This window comes from Capra hircus, chromosome 8 (assembly GCF_001704415.2).
Source record: "Capra hircus breed San Clemente chromosome 8, ASM170441v1, whole genome shotgun sequence".
Lineage (NCBI taxonomy): Eukaryota > Metazoa > Chordata > Mammalia > Artiodactyla > Bovidae > Capra > Capra hircus.
This window is the reverse complement of record NC_030815.1, coordinates 75,934,100-75,948,130: the sequence shown is the minus strand read 5'-3', so window position 1 is coordinate 75,948,130 and position 14,031 is coordinate 75,934,100. Positions and strand designations below refer to the sequence as shown.

Below are 14,031 nucleotides of genomic sequence, written 5' to 3'. Positions count from 1 at the left end.
TTCAGTCGCTCAGTCATGTCTGACTCTTTGCGACCCCATGAATTGCAGCATGCCAGGCCTCCCTGTCCATCAGCATCTCCCGGAGTTCACTCAAACTCACGTCCATCGAGTCAATGATGCTTGTTTAAATGGCCATACTACCTAAAGCAATCTACAGATTTAATGTGATCCTTATCAAATTACCCATGACATTTTATGCAGAACTAGAACAACTAATTCTAAAACTTTTATGGAACCACAGAAGACCCAGAATTCCAAAGCAATCCTAAGGAAAAAGAACAAAGCTGAAGGCATAACACTGCTAGACTTCAGACAATCTTAAAAGCTACAGTAATCAGAATAGTATGGTATTGGGCAAAAAACAGACATATGGGTCAATGGAATATAAGAGAGTCCAGAAATAAACCCACACACCTGACAAATTAATCTTTGTCAAAAGAGGCAAGAATATACAACAGAGTAAAGACAGTCTCTTCAGCAGGTGGTACTGGGAGAACTAGATAGCTGTATGTAAATCAGTGAAGTTACAACACTTCCTCACACCTTACGCAAAAATAAATTCAAAATCGCTTAGTTGTATAAGACATGACACCATAAAACTTCCAGAAGAGAACATAGGCAAAACATTCTCTGACATAAATTGCAGCATGTTTTCTTAGATCAGTCTCCCTAGGCAAAAGAAATAAAAGCAAAAGTAAACAAATGTGATCTAGTCAAACTTAGAAGGTTTTGCACAGCAAGGAAATCATTGTTGTTCAGATGCTAAGTGGTGTCTAACTGTAACCCCATGAACTGCAGCATGCCAGGCTTCCCTGTCCATCACCAGCTCCCAGAGCTTGCTTAAACTCATGGCCATTGAGTCAGTGATGCCATCCAACCATCTCATCTCTGTCACCCCCTTCTCCTCTTGCCCTCAATCTTTCCCAGCATCAAGGTCTTTTCCAGTGAGTCGACACTTCGCATCAGATGGCCAAAGTATTAGAGCTTCAGCTTCAGCATCAGTCCATTCCATGAATATTCAGGGTTGATTTCCTTTAGAATTAACTGGTTGGATCTCCTTGCAGTCCAAGGGACTCTCAAGAGCCTTCTCCAACACCACAGTTCAAAATCATCAATTCTTCAGTGCTCAGCCTTTATGGTCCAACTCTCACATCCATACATGACTACTGAAAAAAAACACAGATTTGACTATACACACCTTTGTCAGCAAACTGATGTCTCTGCTTTTTAATACACTGTCTAGGTTTGTCATAGCTTTTCTTCTAAGGAGCAAGTGTCTTTCAATTTCATGACTGCAGTCACCATCCACAGTGATTTTGGAGCCCAAGAAAAAAAGATCTGTCACTGTTTCTACTTTTTCCCCATCTGTTTACCATGAAGTGATGGGACCAGATGCTGTGATCTTCATTTTTTGAATGTTGAGTTTTAAGACAGCTTTTCGCTTTGCTCTTTCACCTTCACCAAGAGACTGTTTAGTTCCTGTTCGCTTTCTGCCATTAAAGTGGTATGGCCTGCATATCTGAGGTTGATGTTTCTCCCAACAATCTTGATGCCAGCTTGTTAGTCTTCCAGTCTAGCATTTCACACGATATACTCTACATATAAGTTAAATAAGCAAGGTGACAGTATACAGCCTTGACGTACTCCTTTCTCAATTTTGAACCAGTCCATTGGTCCATGTCCAGTTCTAACTGTTGCTTCTTGTCCTGCATGTAGGTTTCTCAGGAGACAGGTAAGGTGGTCTGGTATTCCCATTTCTTTACGAATTTTCCAGTTTGTTGTGATACACACAGTCAAAGGCTTTAGCATAGTCAGTGAAGCAGAATTTAGAATTTTAGAATTCCCTTTTTCTGTGATCCAGAAGATGCTGGCAATTTAATTGCTGGTTCCTCTGCCTTTTCTAAGTCCAGCTTGTACTGGAAGTTCTCAGTTCACATACTGGTGAAGCCACTCTTGAAGGATTTTGAGCATAATCTTGCTAGTATGTACAATTGTGTGGTAGTGTGAACATTCCTTGGCATTGCATTTCTTTGGGATTGGAATGAAAACTGACCTTTTCCAGTCCTCTGGCCACTGCTGAGTTTTCCAAATTTGCTGGCATATCACATGCAACACTTAAATAGCATCATCTTTTAGGATATTAAATAGCTCAGCTGGAATTCCATCACCTCTACTAGCTTTGTTCATAGAAATGCTTCCTAATGCCCACCTGACTTCACACTCCAGGATGTCTGGCTCTAGGTGAGTGACCACACCATTGTGGTTATCCAGGTCATTAAGACCTTTTTTGTACAGTTCTATGTATTCTTGATACCTCTTCTTAATATCTTCTGCTTCTGTTAGTGAAAGTAAAAGTGAAGTCACTCAGTCATGTCCAACTCTTTGCAACCCCATGGACTGTAGCCTACCAGGTTCCTCCATCTAAGGAATTTTCCAGGCAAGAATACTGGAGTGGGTTGCCATTTCCTTCTCCAGGAGATCTTCCCAACCCAGGGATCGAACCTGGGTCTCCTGCATTGTAGGCAGATGCCTTACTGTCTGAGCCACCAGGGAAGTCTTCTGCTTCTGTTAGGTCCTTGCCATTTCTATCCTTTATTGAACCCATCTTTGCTTGTAATGTTCCCTTGGTATCTTCAGTTTTCTTGAAGAGATCCCTAGTCTTTCCCATCTGTTGTTTTCCTGTTTCTTTGCACTGTTCACTTGAGAAGGCTTCCTTATCTCTTTTTGCTATTCTCTGAAACTGCATTCACTTGGGTATATCTTTCCCTTTCTCCTTTGTGCCTTTTGCTTCTCTTTTCTTAGCTATTTATAAGGCCTCCTCAGGCAACCACTTTGCCTTCTTGCATTTTTCTTGGGAATGGTTTTGGTCACCACTTCCTGAAAGATTGCTGTCGTGAGCTGTGAACTATGCCAGTTTCATGACCTTTGGAGAAGAGGATTTCAATCCGGAGCCAGAGACGAGACTTGATCACTTGGAGCTTTTGTGTAGTAGAGTTCTATTAAACTATAAAAGAGATAGAGAAAGCTGCTGAAATAGACATCAGAAGGGGGCAGAAAGAATGCCCCCTTGCTAGTTTTTGGGAGTTGAGTTCAGTCGCTCAGTCATGTCCAACCCATTCGGACCCCATGGACTGCAGCACGCCAGGCCTCCCTGTTCATCACCAACTCCTGGAGTCTACTCAAACTCATGTCTATTGAGTCGGTGATGCCACCAACCATCTCATCCTCTGTCGTCCCTTTCTCCTCCCTCCTTCAATCTTTCCCAGCATCAGGGTCTTTTCCAATGTTTTATGTCTGTTAGCAAGCTGCTAATCAGATATAAGAAACACCTCCAGACTAAGGGATTTTGACCAGGCCCCTCTCCCACAATACACCTTTTTGAGATAGAATGGCACAAGGTGTGTCATCCCCAGCCACAAAACAATTGACATGAATACTGGTTTGTTGAACCGTTATCAGCCCAATGTTTGAGAAAAGGAAAAAAAGGTTAGTCTTAGGCCAGAATTGATTTAAAGAAAGGCAGACTACAAAGCAAATACATCGTTTCATTAACATAGCTTAAGAAAAACCACATAGGTTAACTCAAGGTTTGAGAAGAGTTAAGTTCAGGCAGAACCAGGCATTGTCAGCACAGAATTAAAATAAGCCTCTTTTAATTTTGTGTAGAGAAAGGAAAAAAGTGTCTGCCACTTGCAGTTTATTTCCTGCCTCTTAGGGATCTCTGCCTTCCTACCTGTTAACCCTCTCACTCCTGTACAGTGTTATGAACTTCCATCCATCGTTCTCCAGGCACTCTTGTCTACCACATCTAATCCCTTGAATCTTTTCCTCACCTCCACTGTATAATCATAAGGGATTTGATTTAGGTCATACCTGAATGGCCTAGTAGTTTTCACTACTTTCTTTAGTTTAAGCCTGAATTTCACAATATGGAGCTGATGATCTGAGCCACAGTCAGCTCCAGGTCTTGTTTCTGCTGAGTGTTTAGAGTTTCTCTACCTTAGGCTGTGAAGAATATAATCAATCTGATTTCAGTATTGACCATCTGGTGATGTCCATGTGTAGAGTCGTCTCTTGTGTTGGAAGAGGGTGTTTGCTATGACCAGTGCGTTCTCTTGGCAAAACTCTGTTAGCCTTTGCCCTGCTTCATTTTGTACTCCACAGCCAAATATGCCTGTTACTCCAGGTATCTCTTGACTTCCTACTTTTGCATTCCAGTCCCTTATGATGAAAAGGACATCTTTGTTTGGTGTTAGTTCTAGAAGGTCTTGTAGGTCTTCATAGAACCATTCCACTTCTGCTTCTTTGGCATTAGTGATTGGGGCATAGACTTGGATTACTGTAATATTGAATGGTTTGCCTTAGAAACGAATAGAGATCATTCCCTTGTTTTTGAGATTGTACCCAAGTACTGCATTTGGACTTCTGTTGACTATGAAGGCTACTCCATTTCTTCTAAGGGATTCTTGCCCACAGTAGTAGATTTAATGGTCATCTGAATTAAATTCACCCATTCCTGACCATTTTAGTTCATTGATTCCTAAAATGTTGATGTTCACTCTTGCCATCTCCTGTTTGACCACATCCAACTTACCTTGATTGATGAACCTAACATTCCAGGTTCTTATGCAATATTGTTCTTTACAGCACTGGACTTTACCTTCACCACCAGACACATCCACAACTGAATGACGTTTCTACATTAGCCCAGCCTCTTCATTCTTTCTGGAGCTATTTCTCTGCTCTTCCCCCATAGCATATTGGACACCTATTGACCTGGGGGGCTTATCTTCCTATGTCATATCTTTTTGCCTTTTGTTGAGTTCATGGGGTTCTTGAGGCAAGAATACTGAAGTGGTTTGCTGTTCCCTTCTCAGGTGGACCATGTTTTATCAGGCTCTGACTAGCAGGGACATGCCCTTCAGCCACTCCACGTAGCCAGATGGTATGCCTGGTGCCCTGGTTGTCCCACTGATGGTCCTCATTGAGCATGTAAACCTTCACCTGCTGCCACATGTTGGTCAGCATGCTGCCTGGTGGCCAGGGCAAAGGCTCTGCTGCAGTCACAGGAGTTTGGGATTAGTAGATACAAGCTGCTACATATGAAATAGGTAAGCAACAAGGTCCTACTGTATAGCACAAGGAATTATATTCAATATCTTATAATAAACTATAATAGAAAATAATCTGAAATACATATATGTAAAATTGAATCACTTTACTGTACATCAGAAGCTAACACAACATTGTAAATCAACTATACTTCAATTTGAAAAAATTTGCAAAATATACATAAGATATTTTCATATTATTAAATAAAACAAGATAAAAACCATGTCTATAATATGCTTTCATTAGTGAAAAAACATCACTCTATTTATACTTCCTATCCCAAATTAATTCCTAAGTCAGTTCTGAAAGATACACAGGGAAGGAAAAGGGGAGAGAAAGATGAGAAAGAGACATACTACATACCTTTTTTTGCCTTGGTAATTTTGTGTGCCTACTTTTAAAAAACAATTTTAAGTTACTGAAATAAAATAAATGCTTCCATCAAGAGAACTCATTCCTGCTCCTCCAGTATTTCCCTTCAAGCCCAATCCAGTCCACCCACATGCACCTCTACTAGAGGTAGACTGCATTTCTTACTGCCGAATGAACTCCATGGCCCATCCTTCAGTATTCTGCATCTGCTGGTAAGTTTCTCTCCTACCTAGAACACACTCCTTTCACCCACAGCCTGCATGTAAACATTCAACTCCAGTTTCACTCTACCCAGGAGCCTTCTCTGACTATGCATCCTGATCCTGTGTTTTTTCACCTTAGGAATGGGATGTTTGTGACCTAGCCCTCATAGATGAATAAATGATTCCATTTGTTTTCCATTGCTGGTTCTTACTTTGTGTGAATTAGTCTTATCTTAGAAACCAGTGAAGTGGTTTTGGGTTGCTGGCTCTAACAGCGACATGACTGAAAATATCTTTGTATCCTTGACACTGTCCAGCTTAGGACTGAGCACAGATTGATCACTCACCATGCCAGATGGATAGAGGACTGGACACTGGAGGAAGGACCAAGTGGTATCTTCAGATATACTGAGGCCAAGAATTTTTTGGCTGTGAGACCACTGTTACCAGGGAAAGACTCTCTCAAGGAAATTCAGAAATTTTGAGATACTGGAGTCAGATCACAATATCCACAGACAGCCAAGCAGGTAATATAATGTCTATAGTCAAGGTATAGGAATGATGGGTCTTGGAAGTGATTGGAAAAAACACCCATCATGCCTAAGAGTTACCAATCGAGCCACTGTGTTTAACGACTGAAGCCCGTGAGCCCTAGAGCCAGCAACCCAAAACTGCTGAGCCAGCATGCTGCAACTACTGAAGCCCATACACCTAGAGCCTGTTGTCCAGAACTGGAGATTAGTCCCCACTCTCCACAGCTAGAGAAAGCCCGAGAGCAGCAAGGAAGGCCCAGAGCAGCCATAAATAAAGTTCTCCATTCCCAAGCCATAACCAGTCTCTGCCATCCCTAAGCTAATGTATGCTTCTCACATACATTTTCAGTACCGGTGGAGTTTACAGAGGTTCCTCTGTCCCAGCTACTCTTTCTCAAAATGTACCTAGTGTTCCTAAACACTCAGTTTTCAGTGGATGGCTGACAAGACAGCTGTCACAAAGGAACAGCTGAGCTGTCAGGCTGGTGGAGGCTGTGGAAAGTGAAGACAAAGTGAAAGCAAAGACACTGCCTGCAAGGGACACCTTCAGTCCTTACAACAAGACACCCTCATTTACAGACTGAATCACCACGTGAGCTTCTCTAGACAGGTATGTCTTTTGACACCACACCTGCCTTGTGAAACAGGCGGGCTTTGTGATGTAGTCTGAGGGCTGGTTCCGTCATCTGTGAGGTGGAGACCACAGGCATACCATGGAGAATCATTAGGCACCAGGACCCTGAGTGCCTACATATAGGAATTGTTGGTCTCATGCTAGTGAGGTTTTAGACCATGCTGATCCCGACTTCTGTTCTGTGGGATTTAGGGTATTTCTTATATATCTCTGGCTCCATCTTCATTATTATCCTAGCTATCTGGCAAGTGAAAGAGAGTTACCATGGATTAATGGAAGGTAAAAGCTGCTGCCAGGTAGGGAAACTCTATGACCATGGCTGCACTAGTTAAGTCTTAGATAAGACACATTGTTACTCTTTATAGTACCTCTCTTTCTCAGAGCCTAGAAATAATGCCCTGCTAGCCCACCCCTTCTGTATATTCTAGTTGAAAAATTAAGAATTTCTATCTAACTTGGGTTGAGTGCTAGATAAAATGGAATCTACCTCATTGGATTTCTTCTGACCTCCAAAAATGGGGGATTTTTCTGATTGGTGGACTTAGTAAGCAGAAGTCCTTGGCTGAGAGCTACCAACCATTTAATCCATTCCATTATTCCTCCTGTATCACACTAAGTCCCCTGACAAACTTGTCCTGAGAAAGGGGACAGGAGGTATAGAATATGGAAAGCACTGAAGTAAGTGCGAAATAAGTAAAAAAATGAAATGTTCAGGTGAAAAGCTGGAGTACAGGACGAACATATAGAAGAGTGTATAAAATACAGAGATACAGAAAGAGACTGGGAAATGTATATTTCCTTTGTTTCATTTTGGATGTGAAAAAAAAATGGTGTCCCACTTCACACTCTTTTAATTCTTTTTCTTTAAGAGTCACCAAAAAGTCAGACAAGGGGCTAGAGATGCAGCGTCAAGAGGTAAAGTCTCAGTCTCTGCTCTGACTCCCCTCCACTGTGGGCAAGGAACCCTGGCCCGTGATGGGCCCTGGTGCCAGGAGCCAGGTACTCTAACCACTGAAGACTTCCATTGTCTAAGCTGACGAATTCTCCCAGAAAAAAACAGGTGGGATGGCAAATCAGAGTCTGGGAATGTTCTAAAGTCCACCTTACCCCCGGGAATGAAAAGAGAGGAAACACGGGAGAAGTCCTTAACTGTGTCACTTACTAGTTTTATGACCCTCTGGAAGTCTCTTCATCTCTCAGTCTTGTTCCTATGAAACAGGCTCTGATGATCCTGCCTCACTCACAGCATAGTTGTGAAGATCAAATGAGAGCAGGCCCAGAAGAGCACATCATACCTGGTTAAGTCATACACAGACGTGCTTTACAGCACTCACTTTGGAGTTTGCAATCTCCTCTCATTCAAAGGCTTCCTATAGGATGTCCCTGAACCCTCTCCTGCTCCATGTAACACTGTCTCCTGGTTTCTCAGCTAGGAGACATCCCCAGGAAGAAGCTGAGAAGCCGTGGGAGCTGCTTTCTGTCATGAGAAGGTGATCTCTTGCTCTTTGCAGTCTCCCAATTTCCAGTCTGGCCTGTGATCATTTGTCTGTTTGACCTGTGACAAGGTTGGAGAGGGGAATGGCTGGGAGGGAGTCAGACATTGGAGCCTGGAGCACTGGTTTGGAGGGTTGCCAGGGCAAGGGGCGGTCAGATACTTCAAAAGAGAGTGTCCTAGTTCTCTGTGCTAGGCTCAAGTGGCCCTGGGATTCAGGAGTTCACTAGTAGATGCACTAGTTCATAAAAGACTCTACATGGTTTTGCACTCAAGCCATAAGACAAGTTATACAGTCAGGAGAATAGATAATTAAGTGCATAATTAATTCATCATTTTCATATTCTTTACAGCTACACCCATTCAAGGGCAAACCCCTGGACCCTGCTGACATTACCTCCTCTGGTTCTATCTTAAGGGAGGTCAGTTCCTGGGACAGCCCTCAGACAGGAGCTTGTCATATTATTTCTTTCTTCTCTAGAGAAAGGGGACGGACTCTCAAGAGATGTTGTGTGCACTCTTTAATCCCCAGAACAGGGTTCCCAAAAGAATCTCCTTTTTCATAGTTTGGAAATAGTGAATACTAGGCCACAGCCTCGGCCCATAAAGAGAATGACTCCAGGTTCTACATGGTGATGTTCCTGATGCTGTGCCATCAGCCAGCTAAACCTGTCTGCCTGGTTCCTTCTCCTAGCTCAGCTTCTCAACACAGGTCACAAAGGACTCACCCACCACCCACTCTCTCAAGGCCTTGTGCCCCCATCAGTTGTCTGAGACCTCATCCAATAAGCCCCAAGGCCCTCAGCCCAGCCCAACATAACTTGCCAAATGTCATTTCCCTAGGGGAAAAAAACGGATGAGTAAACAGGCAGCAGAGGCAGGCCTCTGAGCTTATAGGACTAGGGGAGGGCAGCCCAGTCTGAGGCCAAAGAGGCAGCTGTCACTCCATCAGTAACAGACGGTTGCCATGTTTCCCTCCCCAGCCAGGGCTGGCTTCCTCAAGAGGGGAGTGTGCGGCAGCTCCTGTGTGAAGATCCCTGCTGCCAAACCTGCAACAGCATGGCTCTGGAGATTCAGCAGGTGCTGGCAGATGAGAATACCCTGGTCTCCCCGACTTCAGGGGAGCCAGCACAGGGCTCCTCTTGCCTAGAGGTTTTGTCCACGCCTAAAGTTTCTTTCCAGCAGAGTATGGAGCATCGTTCCCCACACTCCAAAAACCTTTCACTTCCATCTGCAAACCTCACAGTGTCACAGAAATCCTTGGCACAGTCAGTGGCCCGGTCACCTGGTACAGCTGGCATTCATGATTACTGGGCTGAACACCTCAAGCAAAGGCAGGGATTTCAAATGCCAGAGGTGCCCAGGGGCCCAGAGACTATGCTTTCTTCGAGATTTGAGGAGCCAAGGGTTTCAGTGAACTTGCAGGAGATAATCCAGAGCCACCCCAACCTTGTCTATGGGAACCAAGGCCAGCAGCCCTTGAATTCCCAGGTCTCTCTGCTGACCCTGAATCGAGAAATCACAGCTCTAACACATCCTATGGCCTTAAATATGGTCACTGTCCTCCCTGCCCACCTGCCGTTCCTTTGTCCTGAAGTCCTGAGGCTTCTTGAGGTACATGTAAGAAGACTGATGCATTTCCAAAGGTGGGGGCTCCCCAGACGTGTGGAAGAGTCCCTGAGGCAGCTTATGCCAAACCCGCCACTATTTTGCCACCCTGTACATAATCAACCAGTTTCTTTCATCCAGAATGATATTTCTCAGTTCTCCGTTGAGAAATTCGGGACCATTTCATACCAGAACTGGGGCTCATGTATAGCTGGCCAACCCACCCAGGCCTTCTGGGTTTCTGAATGGTCCATTATGGACCCAGAACAAAGACACTACTACCAGAAAATCCCAGACCACACGACTCTAGCCTCACCCTATGTGGCTCTTAAAGAATCAAGTGGCCTTTATCTAATGCCTGGGCAACAGGCTAGTGATTCAGAGGGCCCTGTGCAGTCGAAATACAGCCAGCTATTCTGTGGCCTCCCTTCTCTGCACAGTGAGTCCCTAGTTGACACCTTCTTGGGATATCAAGGCCTCTCCATGAACGAGAGCATGTCCAAGCACTCCTTGAAGTATCCTTTTCTCTTCAAGGAGCTCTCCTGCTTCCCTCTGGTGCCTAAAACTCTGCCCCAGTCAGCTCTACCCTCTTCTCCATCTTCCCCAAATTGGACAGCTCCACCTGAGCACCAACAAGCTCAGATCAGTAGCCCCTTGCTGACTCTGGATGAATGTAAAGCCTTGGAGTGGCACCTGCTGCAGAGGCAGCTCCAGCTTCAGTGGGAGTTTCCGGATGTTTTCCAGAGAGATCAACACACTGAGAGCCCCATGCAGTGTAAGCCCAGTGACCAAGCCCAATCTTCTGAGACTGTAAAAACTTCCTGGCCAGGTCAGCCTGTCTCCACCATCACAAAGGAAATATTCTTCCCAGAGCAGGCCAGGAGGCTGCTGGAATTCCACCTCCAGAGACAGTTGGTTCCTAATCACTCAAGCCTACCCTGGAAGAACCAGCGGTCTCTCCAGTTGCCTCTGCCCCCTGCTGGCCAGCAGACTCTGTCCTGGAGCAGCAAAGCCCTGGACAATGTGAATGTCCCCCAACCTACTGCTCTAGAGGGCACTGGGGTTGGCGACCCACTCCCAGCCATTAAGGACCCAGCGTCAGTCCCTATGTTGCACGTGACTGACCAGGCCAAGGCAACACTGCAGAGCCATGTTGACTCCAAATGCAAGGAGATTCACCAGGGCAAGGTTCCTGTCTGCATACATGGCTCTTGCGAGTTCAAAATTCCTGGGGGCCTGCAAGTGGCTCCCTTCACCTGCATCCCAGAAAGCAAGCCCCTGGAACTACAGGCAGTAGATGACCTGGACAAACAACAGGAAGTTACACCCTGGATGCCAACGGCCCTTGACCAGCAGCAACAAGCCTCATCAGATGCTCTCATTAAACATCCTAAGTTGCCCTGGGCCCTGTCTCAGGGAGCCATTGAGAAACTGAAGACAACTTTACAGCACAAGTATCTGGCCTTCTTGTCAGGACTGCCTGCTCCTTATTATGTGGCTCTCTCCAGGGCTACGGCTCCAGCAATCACTTCTCCAGCTATGAAGACAGAGATGGTGCCTAGACCTATCCAGTTCCCAACAGAACCTCCGACTCAGGTGCCCTCACCTGAAGAGCAGGGTCTGAGTCCTGGGCCAGGCTTTCAAGATGGCAGTGAGGCTTGTGCAGATGCTGCAGGTGAATTCCAGGCTGAAGTGCAGATAGAAGGAATAATCAAGATGGTGCCTCAAGAAAGCCAGACAGGGCCTGCAAGGCCCTGCTCACTCAGGGAACCCATCTTGACTAAACTAAATTTCCATCTGAGAAAGAAGATCCTAGAGATACAACTGGGAATTCCCCTAAAGGCAAGGGAGTCCAGAGAACAAACGGTAGCAATGCCAAAGAACATGTGCCCACAGGAGTCTCCTGGGAATCTAGACAACCAAGGAAAACTACCACTCCAGGATCTCCCCATCCCACCAGATACACCACGTTCCCCAGATCCAGAATGGCTCCACCTCACAGAAGAGCTAGCCACGGAGCTAAAGACAGCGCATCAGGAACAGAAGCAACATCATTCCGGTGCAGCACACCGTGAGTCTGTCCACTGGGCAGCCCAGATCTCACGATCCAGTGGGGACATGACAGGGGCCAAGGCCCAGGTTCTTTGTGCTCAGCTGGAAGCCAGTGTGAACAACCCCAGCCTGGAGGAGCCCTGGAGCTCTGAGCCCCATAGGCCTGACAAGAGCAAGGACTCAGCCCAAGTTCCCACACTGGCAGAAAAGAGAAAGAAGCCAGGCAAACCCAAATCAGCTGGGGACCGCGGAGAAGGGGATGCAAGCTTCATACTCTCCTCCACAAGAGAAAAAAGCCACTCAACTGAAGCACAGAGGCCAGAAGGGGTGCTCCTGAACAGGAAACCCTTCAGCTTCTGTTGCCAGAGACGTCATTTTCACCTTGATGCTCCCTGCCAGCACAGTCCTGAGCATCACCCTCAGCTTAAACTCCCAGAGCTACCTCCAGGAGTCCCTGACGGGAAAGACTCTGAGAAGAATGACTTGCGAGCCAGTCAAGCCAAGCTCAATGTCATCCTCAAACCAGCAAGAGTTCCTGAGAGTGCCCAGCCTGTGGTGCCCCAGGTGTCACAGGGCCAGTCTTTCCTGGGCCAACTCACTCCAGGTAACCCACTGTGGGGCCACACTTTACAAAGTCAGATGTTGCAGGGGCCAGTGATGCCAGGCTATACTCACCAGAGGCCCAGTCTTCCAGATTCTGGCTTTAGAAATAAGATGAAATCTTTTTTGCACTGTATTAACCTCAAAACAAAAGGCAAAGGGCATAAGGAATCCACGTCCCCCACCTCTGAGAAAATGGCTAACACAAGAAAAGTAAATGCAGCAAAGAGCCTGGCTCCAGCCAAAAGTCCCAAGGAGAGACCTAAGACAGAGAAGACAAGGGGGGTCCTGAAGGCCCAGCTCCCGCCACCTGAGAAGCAGATGGGCCTGGTCTTCACGGACATACCCCGGTCCCTGGACAGCAAGCTCTGGCAACACTCCCACTCGCATCAACTCCGCTCAGCCTCTGTTCTGAGCACCCCCCACCACTGCCCTCGGCACTGTCCTCAAGTGGTTTGTGCCACGCAACCAGGGAACCCACCCTGACCCTCAGCTGTCACCTCAGAAAAAAACACTGGTCTGTTCAAGAAGACCCAGCACAATCTAAAGACTTCATAGTCTACCCAATGTCTGCATCCCTTGAAGAGGATGCTACTGTAATTTTCATTAATGTACAGGTGGGCAGAATACCACCCAAAATACACTCTACATCTCTAAGCTGAGAGTTGTGTGTCTGCTCTTTTCTCCACTGTGGTGTGTTCAGGAAAGGCACATGGGAAGTAAAGATTCTTCCTATCTAGAAAAGGAGCTGTAACTCACACTTAAGCTGGGTCAGCATTCCACACAACACCCCCCTCACTGGACTGTGGAGAAAGGGACTTAAGCAGAGAAGGAAGGCCCTTATCTAAGGTACACTGAAAGTAAAAGTCAGGCTTGACTTCTATCATGGCATCCTTGGGCACAGAGGACCATTCTGGGCCTGAGGATAGTACTGTCAAGGAGTAGCCAGGAATCCCACAAGCAAAATTCATTGATGACTTCTATATATGCCCACAATATGGAGGGAAGTGTCAGTGTTCCAATTTTGAGGAGGTGCTTTGGTTTATTATCAACAGCATATAGCTAATATAACTAATGTCAGAAGCAAATGGTAGAATCTCCCCTCTTTGCCCCCTGGTGGTTATTGGTTAGATCTTTCTGGAGAACATACCTGGGAGGCCGCTGGAGCTCTCTTGCCTGTATCCCACTTCCACTGCCTATCAGCTGCATGGAGTGAATGACACCTGGGGAGGCACACAAATCATTGCATTAGTATGACATGTAATGAAACAGGGAATCCTGCTGCAGGATTACTGAAGTACTCTTCTTAAGAGGACCCCAGAAGGGTCACAATAAAAATAACCTTGATTATGCTGTACACTAACAATGCCATGTGTCAATTATATCTTAAAATTGGAAGCGAATTCCCTGGTGGTCCAGTGGCTA

The 14,031-nt window shown here is 45.8% G+C and overlaps 1 protein-coding gene across 1 annotated transcript; it reads left to right on the top strand.

Annotated features, from left to right (window-relative positions):
* On the top strand, window positions 7,013–13,092 carry LOC102185836 (protein FAM205A). Its single transcript, XM_018052779.1, has 4 exons — window positions 7,013–7,150; window positions 7,724–7,769; window positions 8,284–8,344; window positions 9,330–13,092. Exons 1-4 carry the CDS (start codon window positions 7,013–7,015, stop codon window positions 13,090–13,092), a joined length of 4,008 nt encoding a protein of 1,335 aa, XP_017908268.1.